The sequence below is a fragment of the Puntigrus tetrazona genome, chromosome 12 (genome assembly GCF_018831695.1).
Source record: "Puntigrus tetrazona isolate hp1 chromosome 12, ASM1883169v1, whole genome shotgun sequence".
NCBI classification, from domain to species: domain Eukaryota; kingdom Metazoa; phylum Chordata; class Actinopteri; order Cypriniformes; family Cyprinidae; genus Puntigrus; species Puntigrus tetrazona.
The window spans coordinates 6,908,605-6,931,910 of NC_056710.1; the positions used below are offsets into that span (position 1 = coordinate 6,908,605).

General features: G+C 42.0%; 1 protein-coding gene across 4 annotated transcripts in view; it reads left to right on the forward strand.

The window, feature by feature from the left end:
• plxdc1 (plexin domain containing 1) overlaps positions 1-23,306 on the forward strand; it is a 162,200-nt gene that overhangs the window by 108,820 nt on the left and 30,074 nt on the right. For all 4 annotated transcript variants that reach the window (XM_043253999.1, XM_043253996.1, XM_043253998.1 and 1 more), the window contains exons 6-10: positions 6,982-7,100; positions 7,332-7,431; positions 7,502-7,597; positions 7,721-7,802; positions 7,908-7,968. In XM_043253999.1, coding sequence (XP_043109934.1) covers positions 6,982-7,100; positions 7,332-7,431; positions 7,502-7,597; positions 7,721-7,802; positions 7,908-7,968 — 458 coding nt within the window. The remainder of the gene's footprint in view (positions 1-6,981; positions 7,101-7,331; positions 7,432-7,501; positions 7,598-7,720; positions 7,803-7,907; positions 7,969-23,306) is intronic.

Genomic DNA, 23,306 nt, shown 5'->3' on the forward strand with positions numbered 1-23,306 from the left:
GGTAAAGGCTATAAGACCATCTCCAAGCAACTAGATGTTCCTGTGACTACAGTTGCACATATTATTCAGAAGTTTAAGATCCATGGGACTGTAGCCAACCTCCTGGACGTGGCACTTGGAGGAAAATTGATGACAAATCTAAGAGACGGATAATCCGAATGGTAACAAAAGAGCCTAGAAAGACTTCTAAAGAGATTCAAGGTGAACTTCATGCTCAAGGAACATCAGTGTCAGATCGCACCATCCGTCGTTGTTTGAGCCAAAGTGGACTACATGGGAGACGACCAAGGAGGACACCATTGTTGAAAACGAATCATAAAAAGCATGACTGGAATATGCCAAACTACATGTTGACAAGCCACAAAGCTTCTGGGAGAATGTCCTGTGGACAGATGAGACAAAAATCGAAGTTTTTGCCAAGGCACATCAGCTGTATGTTCACAGACGAAAAAATGAAGCATATCAAGAAAAGAACACTGTCCCTACTGTGAAACATGGAGGAGGCTCTGTTATGTTCTGGGGCTGCTTTGCTGCGTCTGGCACAGGGTGTCTTGAATCTGTGCAGGGTACAATGAAATCTCAAGACTATCAAGGAATTCTAGAGAGAAATGTACTAGCCAGTGTCAGAAAGCTTGGTCTCAGTCGCAGGTCATGGGTCTTGCAACAGGACAATGACCCAAAACACACCGCTAAAAACACCCAAGAATGGCTAAGAGGAAAAAATTGGACTATTGTAAAGTGGCCTTCTATGAGCCCTGACCTCAATCCTATTGAGCATCTTTGGAAGGAGCTGAAACATGCAGTCTGGAAAAGGCACCCTTCAAACCGGACACAACTGGAGCAGTTTGCTCATGAGGAGTGGGCCAAAATACCTGCTGAGAGGTGCAGAAGTCTCATTGACAGTTACAGGAAGCGTTTGATTGCAGTGATTGCCTCAAAAGGTTGCGCAACAAAATATTAAGTTAGGGGTACCATCATTTTTGTCCAGGTCTGTTTCATGAGTTTATTTTTTTTTAATAATTCTGTTGAAGCATGGTTGAAAAACAATGTCTGACTTTCATTGGTTAACATTTATAGAATTTTATTTATTATTACTTTTGTCAGATTAAAGTTATTTCTGTGACCATTGTGAGTTTTTCTTTCATTGACCAAAGGGTACCAACAATTTTGTCCACGTCTGTATACATTCTAGTTTATGAGTCATTATGCAGAGTACCCTTTACAAAAAGAATTTATTCAAGTGTACTATTAGTATACTTCTTTTAAACTTAAAATAGGAAAGTATACTTTGTTTACTTTTTACATCTTAGAAATGGGCTTTTTAAGTCTACTTGACTTATACAAAGTATATTTGAGCTATACTTGTGCTCCTAGAATCAGTATTTTCATTGTTAAATGGAAAGTGGCGCTAGTACACATCTTATGTACTGAATTTTCAAAAAAAATACACATTGTAAAAAATGAGTCCCTATATTTACTTTATTGTTTCTAAATACTACAAGCAAATAATTCAACATTAATTTTCTATTAATAAAATGAAATGATACATGTACCATTAAAAATAAGTAAAATAGCATGAAAAAAATAAGTATATTAAAAAAACAAGCCAAAAAAACTAAATTAAACAAAAACAATATTCTGTACATGTTAGGCCAGTAGTTGGCAAACAAGAAACAACCCTCGAAAATGTCAAATACATTTTTGACACATTTATATTTCAAATATATTAATATGTTTATTATTAATAATAATATTTAATATGTTTTTTTATATGTAGATGAAACAGATGCCCAACTCAAGCAAACACTGACCACCATATTGGTAATAAAAAGTATACTTAATACAATAAACTTGAAGACTACTACTTTTTCGGAAAGTAGTACTCCACTCCACTCCACATAACCAGTATTGTTAATATTTAGGTTCTATCATAAGCCTGACTAACTGTCAGAATGCTAAATTAATGAATGTGGCTAGGTTTCCCGTCATACTATGTGCAAATAGTCCAAAGGCTAGGGTACGACCGGCTGTGGTGTGACCATAGGGACCTTATCACTGTAACCTGCTCAAGGGTACAAGAAAGCCTTGGCCATGCCAGGCGCAAACACAGGACATGAAGAGGCCACTGAGAGGTCACATACTTTCCTCAGAGAACGCAGTGCTAGCAACAGTGTGGTCTTTATGGTCAGAAGATGATCAGAGATCTCCTCTATGGGCTCAAATGGTGTTCCACAGAGGGCCTCTAACACCTCAGGCAGATTCCATGTTGAAACCCGTGATCTCACTGAAGGCCTCAACCACAGTGCACCAAGGAGGAAACTTGTCACTAGGGGGTCTCTACCAACTGTATGTCCACCGAGAGAGGTACAGTATACCTCGCGGCCGCACGAACCCTCAGGGTGGAATGAGTGACCCCTGTAAAGAACCAAGCTTGCAGGAACTCCAGCACTGTACCAACTGGGCAGTTAACTAGGTAAAGCTGGCGTTGTCTACAACATGAAGTGAAAAGTTTTTGAATGGTACTACAAGTATTAGACTGTGCGCGTCCTGGCGCACGCTCTCCAGAACTCTGGGAAGCAGAGCGATTGGGCGTACAGACAAAGCCATCCCCTATGTGCCCTGCTAGCAGGACCCACGAGAGACGCTTGGCAGGGGCTCCCACACCGCCAGGTGACCCACTAAGGGAACCAGTGTCTCAAGACTGGCATATCTGGAACACATGGGGCTGCTCCGCTCAGCAGCCCCTGCATCTACCTCACCCTCGGTGGAAGAGAGAGCACAGTATACCTTATTCAAGATTTTTTTCTCAAGAACTCATCAACGCACGTCGATTTCACACAAAAGACATTGTCATAGCAGCAGCATTGTCCAATGCGATCCTCGCGATCACAATCGCCGCCATGCTTCAGCAGCAGTGGGAGAGATCTGTAAGCTCGCAGGACAAGCTCCTTGGAGCCCCCATCAGCCCCCTCGAGAGCTGACAGCAAGAGTTCCGCTCCCCATGCTGCCCATAATGACAACCTGCTTGTGCACAAAATCACTAAATCTGGTGAGAAAGGAAGAGGATAGGAGATCGCAGGGCTGGCACATGAGGAATTCCATAACGCATGCACTGCCTCGGCAATGCATGCTGATTTCACGTACAAGTCGTTTCTCCCCTCAGGATAAAATGTGTCATAGCAGCAGCATGCTGCTCATAGTGACAGCCTGCTTGTGCACAAAATAACTAGATCTGGTGAGAAAGGAAGGGGATCGCCGTCCTCATTCTTTCACCAAACCCCACAACAAATCCTCAGAAAGGAAGAGGATGGGAGATCACAACAAGGAACACCAATAAAGAATAAATAAATACAAAGAAATAAGGGCAACAAACAAACAGTTTGTGATTTTTGGTTATCCTTTTTATTTATGAAAAAACAATCACTGTCAGGACAGATAATAAAAGTAACATAGCAAAAAGACGTTAAACGTTTTTTTTTGTTTGTTTTTACTATATACAGTTTAATTAAATTAGCAGCTAGCTAGCAACAGCTTACTTTGTGCTTTCATCTAGTTCCATCTCACTCTAGTCTAACTTTAAATTATTTAAATTATTAAATTATTTAAATTAATTATTTTATAGGTAATTTACTACACATTATCATAGACCTATAAATACTGTGGATTATTGAGGTTAGATTTTACTAACCGCTCTTGCTAAATGGGGTAAGCACACTTACATTCTTAATTTGGATGTTTGTTTTTCTAAGTAATGATTTGTTATACACAGATTCAGATAGTGACGAGCAGACCAGTTGCTTTAACAATTAATTGGCTCAAAGGAGTCATTAGGTCACGAATCAGACTTTAGCAGACATGTGTGGCTGCTAGGACATTGCAAAGATTTGTAAACGCAAAAAAACACTTTTACACTGGATTTTGTGTATGTGTTTATTGAAAGTGTGGTTCATGTCAGATGCATGTGTGGAGGCTTGTAAAAACTGTAAAAGAAAATAAGGTGACCTTTTTTTAACACAATTCAGAGCATGTTAGCAGAGCTGAGTGGAGGGAATTTCCACTGCCTGCTCACGTGGGTGTTCATGGATGAACGTTAACGTGCGTGCTCTCCTGAAGGAGCGAGACTTCGCCTTCAGAGCAAAGGACCAAGTGGCTCTAAAAACAGCGAGGGTCAAACTGTCCCGAGCTATCAGAGAAGCAAAGCACACTTATGCTAAAAGAATTGCGAGCATCCTCTGCAGCTGCATCACTGCCTGGTTTGGGAACTGCACCATATCGGATTGCAAGACCCTCCAGAGGAAAGTGAGGACAGTTGAAAAGATCACTGGTGTCTCTCTGCCCTCTATCATTTACACCACACGCTGCATCCGCAAAGCCCACAATATAACACATGACCCCACACACCCTTCACACACATTATTCACCCTCCTGCCATATGGAGAGAGGTACTGGAGCATTCCGGCCTTCACAACCAGACTGCTGAACAGTTTCTTCCCACAAGCCATCAGATTCCCCAATAATCACACCTGAATGGACTTTCTGTTCCAGAGGCATTCTTTGCACTTCATATTTATTGTTGTTTGTATTTTGTGTTCTTGCACTGATTTTGTCCTTGTACTGTTTGCACGAGTTTGCACACTGGGTTTTGCACTCTACTCCCTTGCTGTTTGCACTAGTCTGCACACTTTGCACTTTATGTGGCTAAGACACTGTCTTAGCTCAGTATGTGAGTTTTTTTGTATTGTGTGTGACTTTATGTAGCACCAGGTCCAGGAGAAATGTTGTCTCATTTCACTATGTACTGCACAGCTATATGTAGTTGAAATGACAATAAAAAGCCACTTGACTTGACTTAATGTGTCTTTAGATTAAAATACAAATCCTTACTTAATGACATTGTATCACTATATTCCAGTTCATGTTCAACATAGTTACCTATTTTTGAAGTGTAGGGTAACAGAAGTTACAAACAAAACAAACAAAAGTTAATTATTCAAGGCAGACTCACAACAGAGGTATTCTGTTGTTGTCTTCTCCTTGACAGGATTCAGACTTTGAACTGTTTCTTTTGCTGCCTTCCTGGAACAGGCCCGACACTTATGTTGTTGGTTGTCACCTTCTAGTGGGCTGTAGGCTTCAAACAGTTGTGTCTGTTAGTGTCTTACCCTTGCAGACCCAGACTCAGAACAAAGAGTGTCTTTTGGAAGGGTACCTTTATCCCTTCCTGATAAGGGGAGATTGCAATCTCTCACTTTCATGCTGTGATTGGCTGATTGCATCAAAGTGTGGGAGACATGGTGTGGCCCACCCTCCTTTCCTCCTGTGGAACTTATTTGCATAGTCCAAACACAAAGTTAGAAAAGTGTCACTCTTTGTGTTTTACCAGTGCATTTTTCATTTACCAAACCAGAATACATCTGTGGCCGAAGGGAAGAGTCCGGTACTGCCAGTGGCCACTAGGAGTAGAGAAAGCCGTTTTAGGTTTGGCTGATTAAGAGAAAGGTACCTGCCAGTATCCAACAGGTCATCCACCTGAGACATGGGGTAGCCGTTGATCTCGGCGGAAGTCATTACAAAAGCAGAGGGTGGCATCCGGTTTTAGGACCATGACAATGGGGCTGGACCACAAAATATGAGATGGCTTGATTACCCCCAACTTCAGCATTTGTTGTAGTTCCCAACGAGCTGGTCTTCATTCCCTACCCATCTCTTCAGCAGGTTAATATACCTGCTGAATATTATGATCCTATCCCTCATCTCTTTCAGATGTTCAATTACACTACAATGGTCTGCTGGCTGCTCTTGGTGATATGCCGGGGTGAAGCCCGATCCCAAATAAGATGTAGGGAAGCATCAGGTCCCAGTCCCTTCTGTCTTCCACAACTACACATCTCAATATTTGCTTGAGGGTTTTGCTGAACCGATCAACAAGGACGTCGGTCTGTGGCTGGTACACTGTGGTCCTTAACTGCTTCACTCTCAGCAGCCGGCAGAGGTCAGCCATTAGCCGGGACATGAAGGGGTACCCTAATCTGTCAAGATCTTGGCTGGGATGCCGCCTCTGCTGAACACAGTAGCTTTTCTCAGTGGAACTGCCTCTGTATAGCGGTTGGCGTAATAGTGTCCCCGAGGAGACTTTGGCAGCGGCCCTACAAGGTCCATCTCAATGCACTCAAAGGGCTCCTTGATGGGAAGCAGAATGAGCGAGCTGGGGGGAGGAGTCTGAGGTGATGTCTTCTGACACATTGGGTAGGCTTGGCAGAAACACTTCACCTCTACCTCCAGACCAGGCCAGTGGCGATCACGGATCAGCTGGCAAGTATTGGCCACTCACAGCTAGCTGTGCTTCAGGTGGTTGTCCTTCTTCTGCTCCTTGGCAAATGAGCCCGCACTCTTGATCTGCTGAAACATGGGCATGGGCTCGTTGCATACTGGTCACTGGGTGCCCTCCGGGTACACGGGAGTGGTAAAGAGGGGTCAAAAGGTCAATCTGTCACTTGTGTGTGTAAGTGGACAGGTAGTGAGTTTGTGGAAGTCGCGGAACATGGTCTTGTGTTCTTCCCACCAGCACCATGCAGCAATTTTTCATCACTTACTCATGGATGTCTAAAATATAAAAATACGAAGTTAGAATATTATACACATTAAGCTAAAGTCCGGCCGGGCTATTTGCATGCTATTTGCTACTCTCAAAATATTTAATAAACTTTAATTTCTATGATTTCAATTTTTCTTTATTGTCAGATAATTTTGACTTTAATCATGTAGTTTTTTGACATTATTCTCATAATATTTCAACTTTATTCTCAGAATAATTTGACTTTATTTTCATAATTTTGATATTTCAGATTTTTACATTTTTTAAGGTGGCACTAAAATGCCGTCATACAATACTGTCCTATTACATCTTATGATATATGTATTTTAGTTCATTAGAAATCTAAGTCAGTTAAATTGAGAATTTATCTGGCTTTGGTGCTCCAGGTGACATATTTGTGGTGCAGTGGGACAAAGTGAGGCTGAAAGATCGAGAGACTGAAGGAGCTTTCACTTTCCAGACTGTTCTCTGTCATAACGGGACCATTGTTTTCAGCTACAAAGATGTAAGTCATATTCTACAATTTAACTCAGTTTAACCAATATCAATTAAACACACAAATGAGTATTACTGTACAAATGTTATCACCACTTAAAGTACAACACATAAAAACAGTATAAAAAATAAAATGCCCACAGACCACTACTACTGTTGCATATCGAATGAACAAAAACAGAGCAAATATGACTTATAATATGATAGTGTCTACTTTCCATCTTTTGACTTTTCATTACAGGTTCCATTGCCTGTAGAGAAAATCAACTCCACTGAGCATCCAGTGAAAGTGGGACTGTCTGATGCTTTCATGGGTCTTTTGTCTTCTCCACAATATCCAGGTAAATTAAGACTGAATTTAATTTATGATACATTTACACTGTTATGATTTCATTGATGTGTTATCAACAGATGCTAAACGACGGACAATTTATGAATACCATCGGGTGGAGATTGACACAACAAAGATTGTCAATACCTCAGCATTTGAATTCACCCCCTTACCAAGTGAGTAAATGGATCACAGCTTGTCCTTCTCTTCTTTCCAACAAAACTGCTCAAATTAAAAACAAATATTAATTTGTTTCATTTGACTATTAAGATTAGATGTGGTATCCTGTTTTATGCTAGCCTGCCTCCAGCATAATACCTGTGAACAATGTATCCAGTCCAATCTAACATCAGGCTGTGGGTGGTGCAATACTCTTCGAAGGTAGCAGCATTAGATTGAAGTATCTGCTGTGTGTTTCTGCAGAATTCAGGTAAGGCATTTGTTTTTATTCCTGACAGCTAAATGTATGCATCAATAACTTTTCAGGTGTTCAAATGGAATTGACCGATACAGGCAAGAATGGCTGGACTACAGTTGCTCTGAGGAGGTATGGACAATCACCCACAGTTTTTTTTATTTGATACTGTTTTCACAAGCAGCTGTTCTATTTTCAAAAGTCTTTAAACTAATCCTAACAGTATTGCAAAAGTGCATTTTTTTATTATTTCAACGTATTTGTCTTAGCCCAGTACGCACAATCACAAAGCACTCTTTTCACAACATAAAATATGTGTTTCATCTATATAAATCTATATATGATGTTTAAAACTGGACAATAGATATACTGGGCTAAAATCATCTGAACTAAACAAAGAAATGTATAAAAACACTGGTGGAACTAATGGAACTCAGTGGGAACAGGAGCAGGAAAACCAAAAATGGACATAAACACAGGAGAAACTGGGTCACAGGGAACATTACCTCTCCCTCCTAGAAGGCACATCCTGAACAGAACAATGAATTGAGTGTGGTATTGTCCAATGTAGTCATCACTGTGAGCCTGCACAATTCCCGGGCAAACCCAACAAATGCATCAGCTGGTTCTAGATCAGGTGCCTACTACAATCACGCTGTGGTCCTCTCAGACACCACTGGACTGAGATGGAGGGACGCTATTCTCTGGTGTCTGGAGAGCATCTGCACCAATTTCACATGCTTGCTGGCTAGGGCACCAAATCTCAAAGTGATCTCCATAACAAAAGGAGATAGAAACAAAATTTTTTTTTAATCAAAATAAACACTCACGGGAACACACATTTTGTGAATGATTTTTAAAAGGGTTATATGATTTCAAGTGTTATTTTTCTTTAGGGTGTTACAAGCGGTTAGTGCATAGATGAGGTGCCTAATGTTTCAAAGTCTATGTCACGCTGTCACTTCCCATGTCACAATCGCAATCACCAGAGTACCGATCATCTGCACCTGTAGTCACCTCCCTAAATAACACGCTCACTCCATTCCATCAGTGACTGATCTCAAGGTTGCATACCTCCTGCTCTGGTCACCTTCCTGCCTACCTGCTTGCCCCTGTCTGTTTACCCAATGGACCTCTCTGTGTCAGCGATCATCCTTAAAGGAAAGAACTTATGACTTACTCTGTTGAAGTTCATTATTGAGAATTCCTCTGTTCACATTGAGTTCGTTTGATGGCTGGAAGCCGCTCTATGCCTTGTTTCATTAAAATGTACTTCTTTGCTTGAGTCTGTCTCCCTAACCAAATCATGAAAATATCCACCATAATCTGGTTACAAGCTGAAAAACAGAATGATAAAGAAACATTAATATTAACGTAGATACCATTATTTTTACGATATCACAAGTACACTGTGTATTATGAGGAGCGTTCCCAGTTCTGGCTGATCTAATTAATACAGCCTAAAAATCCTTTTAATGGATTTGAATAATAGAAGTGTATTAGGGCAGTCTAGGTTAAAAGGATGTGCCTTTAATCTAGATTTAAACTGACAAGAGTATGTCTGCTTACTGAATTGTGTAAGGGAGGTTGTTCCAGTGTTTTGGGTGAAAAGGATCTGTTGCTTGCAGTCGATTTTGACATTCTAGGTATTATCAAACAGCCAGAGTTTTGAGAATGCAGGGGGAGTGTTTACAGAACCGGGCTAATATGGTAATTTTTCCTAGTTCTAGTAAGGACTCTTCTAGTAAGGACGTGAAAGCATAGGTTGTAATTTGGATATATTTTTGAGATGGAAAAATGCAGTTTTACAGATGCTTGAAACATGGTTTTCAAAGAAAAGATCAGAATCAGAATCACTTTATTGCCAGGTATGTTTACACATACAAGGAATTTGTTTTAGTGATAGAAACTCTACAGTGCAACAGGATAACAAGACAAGACAGATAATAAAGAGAATTATATACAATATACAAAATACTAAATATAAAATGTGCAAAACAGCAAAAAAAAAAACAAAAAGTGTAAGATTGCTGTCAAACAGCACACCTAGGTTCCTAATTGATGAAGAAAAATTAAAAGAGCAGCCATCAAGAGTTAGACAGTGTTCTAGATTATTACATGTGGGGGTCAAATTTTAGGTCCAATAATTAGCACCTTTTTTTTCCAAATTTAGCATTAAGAAGTAACTCATCATCCAGTTTTTTTATATTGACTATGCATTTTGTTAGTCAATTTGGTGTGTATCACCAGGCCTCAAAGAAATATACAGCTATACAGCTTATCTCTTAATAATATCTCTTAGAGGTAACATGTAAAGTGTAAAAAGTAACAACCCTAGTACTGAGCCTTGAGGTACTCCATATTTCACTTGTGAATGATATGATACCTTCTAATTTAGTTCTACAAACAAAACAGAGATCAGATAAATACTATTTGAACAATGCTAAGGCACTTCTACTAATGCCAACATTGTTCTCTAGTCTATTAAAGTGAATGTTGTGGTTGATAGAGATCTAATAGCACTAATAACCAGATATAACCACGATCAGATGATAGAAGCAGGTCATTTTTAACTCTAATGAGAGCAGTCTCAGTACTACGGTATGTTCTGAATCCTGATTGAAATTCCTTGCAGGTACAATTTTTTTCTAAGAATGAATAGAGTTGTGAGGACACTACTTTTTCTAGTACCTTTGACAGGAAAGGGAGATTTCGAGATTGGTCTGTAATTCTTGTCTTTGGAGTCAAGATGCAGTTTCTTAATGAGAGGCTTAATGATGAATTAATAATGGTCAAAATAGCATCTATGATTTCTGAAAGCAGTTCTTTTAATAGTTAATGAAATAGGTGTAAACATACATGTTGATTTTTTAGATTATTTTAGTTTGTACAGTTATTCCTCTCCTATGATAGAGAATAAGTGGAATTTGTCCTCAGGGGATCTGTAGTTCACACTATCCAATGTAATACTGTAGCTGATGGCTGCATAGTTACAATTGTATCTCTGTTAGTATCAATAATGGAAGTAAAGTAGGTCATGAAATCATTACTGCTGTACTCTTGGGGAATGTTAGCACCTGTTGACGCTTTATTTTTCGTTAATTAAGTTGTTTAAATAAGTAGCTGGAGTTGTGTTTGTTTTCTTCTAAAAGAGACGAAAACTATTTTTTAATGCTCTTTTGTACGATAGGATACTTTCCCGCCAGGATATGCAAAATACTTCTAGTTTTGTTTTTTCTCCAGCTGCGCTCCATTTTTTGAGCTGTTCTCTTCAGGGTGCAAGTGTGCTCATTATACCACAGATTGTTAAGCGTAAAGGAGCAACAGTATCTAAAGTGGTAGAAAAAAGGGAGTGCATAGCTTCTGTTATATCATCAAGATTTTCTGCTGAATTGGGTGCGCTAAGGAATTGAGATAAATCAGGGAGATTACTCAGAAAGGAGGTGATGGTTCTAACATACTTGTAATAAGGTGCTGAGATTACAGTTTTAGTGATATGAAGTTCACACAAGACTAGATAGTAATCTAAAATATCATCCTTTTGTTGCAGAATTTCAACAACATTAACATCCATTCCATGTGACAATATTAAATCTAGAGTATCATTTTGACAATGAGTAGGTCCTAAGACATTTTGTCCTCAGTGGAGTTCAGAAACTCTAATCCTAATGCATCTTTCTCATTATCAACATGGATATTAAAATTGCCAACAAATAAGACTGGAGTGAACCCTTTACTGAATACTCACAGTCTCAAACTACATTTTCCATCATGCCCTATACCTAGGACTGATTACCTGCCCAGGTGCAACCCATTAACACTTGTGTATATATAGACAATGCTCAGACTCTAGCTCACCGCAAAGTCGTATCCTTGTTCCAGCTGGTAATTCTGAGCGTTCTTACATCCCCATTGTTTTCCTGTGTTGATCTTGGACTGTTTATTGTCTTTTTGATTGTTTGCTGCCTGCCTTCTCACCCCTTGCATGCATACCCCAACCTTGACCCAGTGTATGGAGGTCAAGGGTCACCGAGGTTACCAAACCAATTTTGAGTTCTAATAATTAGTGCTAAAGGTATTTGAAACAATAAAATGACCTACATTTATGCACATGGCTAATTTTGTTTAAATAATTATTGCACACTTAATCATATAAACTTCATTCTACTTCTCAAATATCACTGTTTTTGTCTCCTATATGATATATTTAACTGAAATTTCTTATCCAATGATTTAAGAAAAATCATGAAAATTTACAGGGGTGCCCAAACTTTGCAACCTGTACTGTTCTCTTTATATGTTTTGCTTCCTGGCGTGTAATATAAATAAACAGCAAGCCAAACTCCGTTAACTCCGTACACAATTAAACTGTTCGGCCATTGAACCGAGTAAAAAGCCAATGCTTTCGACAGGGTTTAGAAGAAAGATTAATCTAAATGCGTCACAAACATGTCCAGGCTTGCTGCGTCACAATCGCACTGTTCAAAGCGTTCGCTGTTTCCTATTTCCCACTGTGCGTCGCTCGCGGAAACCCGTCAAAATAAGAGTCCTCGCATAAGACCTTATACAATCGCGGCAGGCAAAATGAAACTTAAACAGAACATTAAAGAATCGCATAGATATAATATTAATAAATGCAAATGTCCATCATAAATCACACACAGCCTCTAAGAGAGGCAGAACACAACCTATTGTTGCACTTATAATAACAACAATAATGATATGTAGGTATTTTATTATATTCTTAGTTATTTTGTTATATTTTTAGTTTTAATGTATTTTTAGTCAAGGTTTTCACTGGGGATCTATCTCTGGGACTCAACTAGGTGTCCTGGTGTCCACTAATGATCAGGGCTGTAAACATCATCTCTTGGTGCTAATACACCATCTGTAAATGGACTGAAAAATATGTAGAATAAGAAATAAACAGACTAATATGGTTATTAAAAGTATTATCAAACGACTAGAGTTCTGAGAACTCAGCAGACGTGAAGGACTATAATGTTGTAAGAGCTGCTCAAGTACTGAGGAAGTAACTAACAAGATTTTAAAATCTAGCTGCTGCATTTTGGACCAACTGTAGTTTGTTGATCATGCATGCATAACAACTGCCCAATGAAGCATTACAATAGTTTAAACTTAGTCATACACGCATGAAATTGCATTTCTGCATTTGACATTGAGAGCATAGGTTTTTGAGAAAAACAGTTTTACAAATGCTAGAAACACAACTTTCAAATGCTATCAAACAGCACGCACAGCTTCATAAATGAGGAAGAAGAATTGACAGAGCAACCATTAAGTGTTAGACAGTGTTCTAGGTTATTACATATGGGGGTTTTAGGTCCTATAATTAACACTTGTCACGTTTGAAGGTTTGTGGTGAGAGAGCACTCGAGACTCGAAATAAACTTAAACAGATTTAATTAAAACGGGCAAAAATAAACATACAAAGGCAGGCAGAACAGGCAGGCAGGACAAAAAACACGTAGGGACATTGGTTAATGACATTGCTGATCGGAACAAACGTGAACTCAAAACACAGGACTTAAATACACAAGGTAAATCACTAAATTAACAAGACACGGCTGCAGACAATAATACAATTAACACGAACTAAAGGCAGGGCACACAGAGCACGTGGCACGAGACAAAAAGAATAACAAAAGAGTCCAAGAGACGTGACAACACTATGATTGACGTCCAGTTTTTTATATTGACTATGCATTCCATTAGTTTCTCAATTGGTGTGTTTCACAGAGCCCCAAACAAATTTAGAACTAAGTATCATCAGCATAACAGTAAAGGATAACATCATGTCTTCTAATAATTTCCCCAAGAATAACATGTAAAGCATGTACTGGGCCCTAGGACTGAGCCTTTAGGTACTCCATACTGCAGTTGTGATTGATATGGAACCTCTTCATTCACTGTTACAAACTGATGCTGGTCATTATAAGTATGATTTAAACTATGCTAATGCACGTCCACTAATGCTAACAGAATTGTAAAACCGATTAAAAAAAATTACATATGCAAATGATATATGTAACCGAGATGTTCAGATACCTACGAAATCAAAAGCACTTTATCACTTTATTCTCACTCATGGCGATGTGCTGCTGATAAAAGTGATTGTTTAAATTCTTTTATATGAATCTTTTATATTTGTTTAGTTTATTTTATATGAATATAAATATGGCAAACAAGACGCTCAAAGTGCTTGCTATTTATTTCCATGCAAAATTAATATTTATCATCAATTTCCAGATGTATTTTATTTTTATTGGAATATTACAAAACAATTGTTTTGGCTGAGTGCAATTATTTTAAATGTATTTTGTACAAACTGCATGTATTTTGTATTTTTTACAAAATATATGCACAGTTCACCCAAAATGTAAATGGTCATCATGTCATTTCAAATATCAAGAAATTAAAGAAATTTCTATACAGTATACGAACAGTAGAATACAGTAGAAATCAAGGGTAACCAAAGTGGTTTGATAGAAAATTCTACAACCTTTTGGGTTCCACAGAAGTCATAAATGTTTGGAACAACACAAGAGTGAGGAAATAATATAATAGCAGTACGTTTTCATCATTCTAGGCTGTCCCTGGACTGTCAAAACAACAAACGGTCTTCTCAAACAGCTGTCTTATGGGGTCTGCCTGACCTGGGCCTGTCATGAACTTTACCAGTTTCTTCAAATCTTTTTCTTATCCTCTTACCTTGACATTTGGATACATTAAAGATTTCTGCCACCTCAGCAGGAGACTTGGTCTTCAGGTTCTTGATAATCAGCACTTTTGTCTGTGGTTAAATCTTTGGCATGCTTTCAAAGGTCAGGATGCATTTCAGGTTCCTACAACTTGGATAGGTGACAAGACTTTTCATTTACATTTACATTTAGTCATTTAGCAGACGCTTTTATCCAAAGCAACGTACAAATGAGGTAGGCAATAGAAGCAATTAATGTCAACAAAAGGGCAATAGTGCATAAGTGCTCTGAGTGGGGTCTTGGCTTACCTAACGCAGACACAAGGCTTTTTTTTTTTTATTTTTTTATATAACAAGAAAAGGATAGGAAAGAGCAGGAGAAGAAAAAAGTGCTATCGATGTTGGGTCAAGTGTAGACGAAAAAGATGAGTTTTGAGTTTGTTTTTGAAGATTGCTAGTTTTTATTACTCTGCTGCCCTAGTGGCAACGGGCAGATCGTTCCACCAGCGAGAAACAGACCAGGTGAAGGTGCGCAAGAGTGATTTTGCACCTTTTTGTGATGGCACTGCAAGACGCCTTTCGTTTGCAGAGTGTAGGCACCTGGGGGGAACATATGATTCAATTAGTGAGTGTAAGTATGAGTCTGTGATTGTCCTGTAGGCCAGCATCAGGGATTTGAATTTGATGCGGGCATCTATAGGAAGCCAGTGTAAACTAATGAAGAGGGGCGTGACGTGGGCCCTCCTTGGATCGTTGAAGACCACCCTTGCCGCTGCATTCTGGACCATCTGAAGAGGTCTGGTTGTAGAGGCTGGGAGGCCAGTAAGGAGGGCGTTGCAGTAATCAAGCCTACTCAGGACTAGTGCCTGGACGAGGATCTGTGTAGCGTGTTCTGATAAGTACGGTCTGATTTTCCTGATGTTGTACAGCACAAACCTACAAGATCGAGCAGTTTTTGAAATGTGCTCAGTGAAAGTTAGCTGGTCACTCACACACAAAGCATACCTGGGGATTTTTGAGATGACTGCACCCGGACAATTGGACTAGATTGTTGGCACCCCTCCTTCTCTCTCCCTCGTGAAGTAGCAGAAAAGTACCCAGAACCCGCACAGGAGAGCACCCAGTGACCAATAAGCAGGGCAGCAGGAGAGATGGTAAGTCCCCCTCCCAAAACTCTAACCTCTACTTTGATATTTTCCAACAGGTTATGAGAGGGGGCTCATTTGGCAAGGCCCAAAGTGCGAGGTTCAAATCATTGAGCTGAAAGACTTTCAGCTTAGGACCTATTCTCTCCCACACTTTATTATCAGCAATGGCCTGCTCTATTGTGTCGCTCAGTGAAGGTGGGAGTAAAAACTGTTGTTAGTAGTGCCATGCACAAAAAAAACATCATGGAGCTGGCACAATCAGACCCCATGGCAGCTCACCTCTGAGCGACCGACACCATGCAGTGAATCAGAGACCGCTTTCACTGGCCAGGCCTGGAAGCCGATGTGAAGGAGTTCTGCCAAGCCTACCCGATCTGCCAGAGGAAGTCGCCCAGAACTCCTCCCTCTAGCCCACTGATCCTACTACCCATCGTTGATGTGCCCTTCGAAAGCATCAGGATGGACCTTGTGGGGCCGCTGTCAAAGTCTGCCCAGGGAGATGAACATATCCTGGTGGTTTCAACTATGCCACCCGGTATCCAGAAGCAGTTCCTCTATGGAAAGCAACCGCAAAAGCAATCTCCAAGGAGCTGTTTATGTTATTTAGCCGAGTCTACATCCCCAAGGAGATATTGACTGATTTGGGTACCCCCTTCATGTTTTTGGTTCCTGTTTAGGTAAACCTCTCCTTCCCCTTGAGTGTGACAGATGCAGATGGGAGGCTAATGTAAATGGTTTAGGTGTGACTGGTGAAAGGGTTTCTGGTCTCCTGGTGAGCGTGTGCCCCAATAAGGATCATTTGATAACCATTTGTCTTTGCTCCAAGGATGAGCACGGGAATGGTTTGGGGAGAAGTTTCACATTTGGGTGCTAAATGTTTGATTCTTTGATCAGTCTGGGTATTTAAAGAAAGTGTGCAAACCACTCGGGGAAGCTTTCTGTAAACAGATCTTCCCGCACAACTTCTGTGTGTCTTCATTGCCAGGTACAATGACCTTTAAATGATGCTTTTATAATTTGTTTTATCTGTTTGTTTTTAGTTTGCTTTCTTTATTTTTGTGTGTTTACTGCTGATCAGTTGTGTAAATGTAATGAAATTTCATGAATTGGAAAACAGTACTGCCTGGCATAAAAAAGTAAAATCTTGATTAACTTATAATATTGTCTGGAATAACTTTTCTAGTAATGGATGGAGCCGAGGGCACATTTTTGAGATCTTGATTTCTGGCCACCAAACTGGCTTAGCATGCTATTACTTAGGGAACGCATAAAAAATTACTCTTTTTGAGTCTATCGTGGAGATGGCTGCATTAAGGTAAGCGATCTACTGATTAAGACCTGGACTAGCCCAGATGTGTCGTGAGTCTGTTCTGGCCAAACAAGGTCTCTAAGCGACCCAGATTCCTAACGAATGAAAAGTCAAAACTAAGAAGTATTATAGTTAATTAATGATCTAAATTCAATCGCAACTAGAGGGATCAGCAGTAACATTAAAAGTAACAGAGTCAGAATCATGGAAATTGGAGTCAGATCAAATTATATAAGGTCAGTACTAAAATTGGGGAAACAAAAGGTTAATAAATATAAGTGATTTTGCAGAAGCGCCAGAAAGAGTCTACACGCATACAGCCTTCAACCAGCCACTGGATTCCGGTCAGTGGGTGGACCCTTATATCTCCGACTGGCGAAGTCGAACATCATTAGCGCTGACATGAATAACAGTCTTACGGAATTTACGTTTAGCATTAGCCAGCACTTTTAAATTTGACAAGATGTCAGACGCTCTGGCTCCCGGTAAGCATTGGATTACAGTGGCTGGTGTCTCTATTTTCACGTTCCGTACAATGGAATCGCCAATTACTAGAGCACTTTGATCAGGTTTTTCAGTGGGTGCGTCACTGAGTGGGGAGAACCTGTTTGATGTTCTAATCAGAACGAAAGAGTGGTGTTTTGACCCGCGACTACTGCGCCTCACGGTCACCCAATTGCCCTGCTGCATGGGCTGTAAAGCTGGAACCGAACAATATACATGATTCACTGTACTAGTCGCATCCAAAGCAGTATCTACAGCCCTCGCATTCTTACTGTCCTCAATTAAAGTTTGGATGCGTGTCTCTAATTCTAAAACCTTCTCTGTCAGCCTAGCTATTTCCCTGCATTTATCACACGTGAATCCCTGATCGCTAACAGAGAAGGATAAGCTATACATGTGGCAGGTGGTGCAAGTGACGATGCAAGGAGAAGCCATTTACTCACCGTAAGTTATGGAAGATTCACTTACCACTATTGTTTTGACGAGCTTGTGAAAACGGAGCGAACGAGCACAAGGTTCAAATGAATAGGAGCATAAAGAAGCCAATAATAGGTGCAAAAACGCGGGTGGGAATGAAATTGAATCGAGCTAACGAGTACTAACTCACCGCCGAGTTTTAGATTAAAGCGAGCGAACTAACAGCAGTCTAATCAGTTAGATTAGTTTGATAGATAGTATCAGCGGTATGTAGACAATTAAATTATATTTGATCGCTAGAGAAGAGGTGATAAATTGAAGAGCGAAGCTACACGGAGCTACGAACAAACCAACCTCTCAGCAGACAAGAACAATCGAGCAGGCAGGAGCAATCGAGTCAGGATTGAAGCAATAACAATCACAATGCCAATCTTTCGTCTTTGACAGCCAAAAATTGTACAATCTATTTTGTGCTTTAAAAATAGAGCCATCTCTGCCAAGCCTCGGCCATGTCTGTATCATCCAGTGGAGCTGGATGAACTAGAGAGAACCAGAGGGGACATTGCGCTCTAGTCGCAATCCTCAACCCCTGCCTTGACAGGATGTCTGCTCCTACGTTTAGATGCTCGGCTCCTCTCACTGAGAGCCGTTTATCTCAGGCTCACACAAAGAATGTTCATGAACGCTCCCCAACCAGTGAGGGATGCATCTAACGCTAGCATTACATGGTGACATGGAACTCCCAGCACTGTGCCCTGATGTAGGGTTTCCGTGCTGACTGGAGACCGCTCCTCCCTTGATCTCCTGAGGGCACTGAGGAGAGACGGGCACTGTGTACTATGGTGTACACTGGTCTTCCCCAGAGGGGCCTGGTCTCCGAAGTCCTGAGCCATAAGCACCAGGACTGCTGATGTCTCCTACTGAAATTACTGTCCTCAGACCCAATCTCCTAGGAGGCAAAATCAGAGCTTGCCAGGCATGCCATGACCCAACGAGACACGCTTATCGGGGGCTCCCATACTGCCAGGTGACTCACTAAGGGTCACACCCCGAAATGCTGCTCATTCTTGCCCTTGTCTTCACTCATAAATGGTAAAGGAAGACAACTTACCAAAAGGCTGACACACACAGAGTGTATTGCTGAATGACAAAAAGCTGAATGCGGCTGCACGTTATCCGCACATCCATCCATTGGTATGAGCATGGTCACGCTGGAGGCATTCCCCATAGTGTCATCGATGCGGCTCGTGGTCCTGAAGAGTAACTTCAATTTTAATATCTGTAATATTCTTCAATATTCTGCTGAAGGGCACAGGTAATAATAGGTAAAAAATAAGAGCTCCTCCTGCTAACACCGTGCTAGCGGTGCCTGCCACTCTGGCCTGGGAGGGCCACCAACATCAGGTCCAGGCCATGATCGATTCTGGTGCGACTTCCTGGATCTAACCTTGGCTAAGGAACTCGGGGTTCCTACTCAACTTCTTCCTCATCCCCAGGCAGTCACAGCATTGGATGGCAGACCATTGAAACCATTGTAACAGAGGCCACTCAGTCCCTACGACTCACCATCTATCAACACCAGCAGAAGGAGACCTTTTATCTTATTGACTCACCAGAGTTTCCTGTTATTATGGGTTACCCCTGGCTGCACAGACATAACCCCCGAATAGACTGGTCCGCTGGCACCATTCTGAGCTGGGGTCCTACTTGCCTTCTCACCTGTCTACCTCAGAATCCCTCAGTCCCTAGTTCTATATTTCAAGAGTCTGTTGATCTGTCCAAAGTCTCAAGTTCTTATCAGTTTAAAGCAGTGTTTAGCAAGTCTCGAGCCACCTCCTTACCACCTCACCGCCCCTATGACTGTGCCATTGAGCTCCTACCTGGCTCCTGTCCTCCCAGAGGTCGGATCTTCTCCTTGTCTTCCCCTGAGCGCAAAGCTATGGATACCAACATTAAGGAGTCCTTGGCAGCCGGCATCATTCGTACTTCTACTTCCCCAGCTGGAGCGGGATTCTTTTTTGTAGGGAAGAAGGATGGGGGTCTTAGGCCGTGCATTGATTACCGGGGACTCAACAAGATCACAGTCCGGAATCGATATCCTCTTCCTCTCATGGCCACTGCCTTCGAGCTACTATAAGCGGCTTCCGTTTTTACTAAACTGGATCTTCGCAATGCTTACCATCTTGTGAGGATCCGGCAGGGGGATGAATGGAAGACGGCCTTTAACGCTCCCACAGGACATTATGAGTATCTGGTAATGCCCTTCGGCCTCACCAATGCACCAGCCATTTTCCAAGCACTGATAAATGATGTTCTTCGGGACATGCTTGATAAATTTGTCTTTGTATACCTTGATGACATATTAATTTTTTCTAGCTCGTTGAAGGAGCATGAGGGGCATGTCAGTAGGGTTCTCCGGAGACTTCTTGATAACCATCTCTATGTAAGACCCGAAAAAAGTTTCATGTCACCCAGGCTCAATTTCTCGGGTTCATCATCACCCCTGGCCATGTGGAAGTGGACCCCAAGAAGGTCGAAGCTGTCCTCAACTGGCCTATTCCTACCACAGTCAAGGTTTATTAAAAACTTTAGTTCTGTAGTGGCCCCCCTGACGGCACTGACCAAGGGAGGAGGAGTCAAGTTTTACTGGGGTCCAGAGGCAGGAGAGGTTTTCAAGAATCTCAAGCACCGCTTTACTTCTGCTCCCATCCTCTCTATCCCTGATCCTGAGATATCTTTTGTGGTGGAGGTGGATGCATCTGAGGTGGGCATAGGGGCCATTCTGTCACAAAGGGGCAAGGATGGGAAGTTACACCCTTGTGCATTCATGTCCCGTCGCCTGTCTGCTGCTGAGAGCAACTACCACGTGGGGGATAGAGAATTGCTCGCAGTTAAACTCGCCTTGGAGGAATGGCGCCACTGGCTCGAGGGTGCACAGCATCCTTTCCAGGTTCTAACTGACCACAAGAACCTGGAGTATCTCCAGCAGGCTAAGCGGCTGAACCCTCGGCAAGCTCGATGGTCCCTGTTTTTTAATCGTTTTCAGTTTTTTCTGTCTTACAAACCTGGCACCAAGAACACCAAGCCAGATGCCCTGTCCCGAGCCTACTCTCCCGAGACACAGGAGAAGCCTCTGGCATCGATTATTCCGAGGTCTAGGATCGTTGCTCCCCTTCAGTGGGACCTGGTGAGGGTGGTGCGAGAGGCTCATGCCCAGGAACCAGATCCAGGAGGAGGTCCCGTGGGACGCCTGTATGTTCCTCATTCTGTCCGAGGCCGGGTCTTGCAGTGGGGTCATGAGTCTCCCTTAACATGCCATCCAGGGACAGCTCGCACGCTTGAATTCCTCCAACGGCGGTTTTGGTGGCCATCCATCAAGAAGGATGTAAGGATCTATGTAGAGGCCTGCCCTGTGTGCAGCCAGGGTTTAGGCATCAACGACCTCAGGGACTGCTCCATCCCTTACCCATTCCCCGTAGACCATGGTCACATCTTTCTCTGGACTTTGTCACAGGACTCCCCCCATCTCAGGAAAACACGGTCATCCTGGTGGTTGTGGACTGGTTCTCTAAGGCCGCACTGTTCATTCCCCTGCCCAAATTGCCATCGGCCAAAGAGATGGCCGAACTCCTCATGGTCCATGTCTTCTGAGTGTTTGGAATTCCCCTGGATGTTGTTTCAGATCGAGGGCCCCAGTTCTCGTCTGGATTCCATCCAGAATGTAATGGCCAAACAGAAAGAATAAATCAGGATCTGGAGACCACCCTGCGCTGTATGGCAGCCAATAACCCCACCTCTTCGGCCACCTACATCATATGGGCTGAGTATGCCCACAATACCCTCCGTTCCTCAGCCACTGGACTGTCCCCCTTTGAATGCCAGTTCGGGTATACCCCTCCATTGTTCCCAGAGGAGGAATCTCAGGTCGATGTTCCCTCGGCCCAGCGCTTTGTCCAACGCTGTCGGCAGACCTGGAGGAAAGCTAGGAATTCCCTTCTTCAGACCTCCCAGAGATACCAGCATCAAGCTAATCGCCACCGTAGGACAGCCCCTAATCTACGAGTTGGTCAAAGAGTCTGGTTAGCCACCAAGAACCTGCCTCTTCGGCTTGAATCAAGGAAGCTGTCCCAGACATACATTGGCCCTTTTCGAATAGCAAGGAAAGTAAACCCCGTTTCATATTGTTTGTTCCTTCCTTGTTCGCTTAAAATTAACCCTACATTCCATGTCTCCTTGCTAAAACCTTTTTTGTCTTCTCCATTTGCTCCACTTCGCAGACCCCCTCCAACCTCCCAGGATCATCGATGGCCGGCCAGCCTACACAGTCCGTCGGATACTGGACTCCCAGAGGGTCCAGAACTCATTGCAGTATCTGGTGGACTGGGAGGGCTATGGCCCGGAGGAACGCTCCTGGCTTCCAGCCAAGGACATCTTGGACCCATTTGCTGTAGTTGTATCTCCATGCCTCTAGAGGTCCCCTGTGTTCCCTTTTGCCTTATTTCTTCCTTGTGTGACCTTGTTAAGCTTCACTCAGGCCACCTGTGCCTTGTTTCCCCTTAGTGTATTTAAGCAATGTATTTTGCCTGGGTTCCTCACTTGGTTTTTGAGCCGTCACCCTGTGTTTTCTGCCTGCTCTCTAATTCTTCCCAAGCAACCTGAAGTAAGGTATCCTGAGTTCATCTCTCTGTTTGTTAGAATTCTTGGGTTTTGTTTTTTCCCCTCGTGGAGCTTTCATTTTCCCCTGTTTATTTTTCTCTTTTGTTAAATGCCTCGATCTGAGAAGAACTTTTGTTAGATTCTGCTGGCCAACCTTTTTGTCTAATAAATCTACTTTTTTAATCTGCTTGAAGTATTTCGTTTGGGTCCCACTCAATCTCTCCTGTGGCTCAGCGGTAGTGCTCTCTACTGCCACACTAGAGACCCGAGTTCACGCCCGTGCGTGACAAATTAATGATTTTTTTCAGCTATTGACAGCACTGAAATATATGGTTTAGTCATTAAACTCTAGATGGTATAGTTGCATTTTCTCATTGGTGATGGTCCAGATGCAGTCTCACATGAAAGTCTTCCAGGTTTAAAGAGTGTTGAATTCCAAAGAAGTCTTGACTCTGATGATTGGGAGTTTCTTTCCAGGCAGAAAGTGAAAAGAGATGAGAGAGAAATCTGCTGTGATCAGAGGATCTTTGTTTGAATAGAAAATCAACCAGAAAAGGGTTGAAGAGGATTTCACATAGTCATCTTCTCAGTGTCTAAACAGAACCATGGACTGGGTGTGCTGGGGCCCACCAGGCCCATTTGCACTGACTCTGAGATTTAGTCACCAGTAGATGAGAAGGTAATGAGACCAGAGTCCAGATAAAAAGCTCTAGGC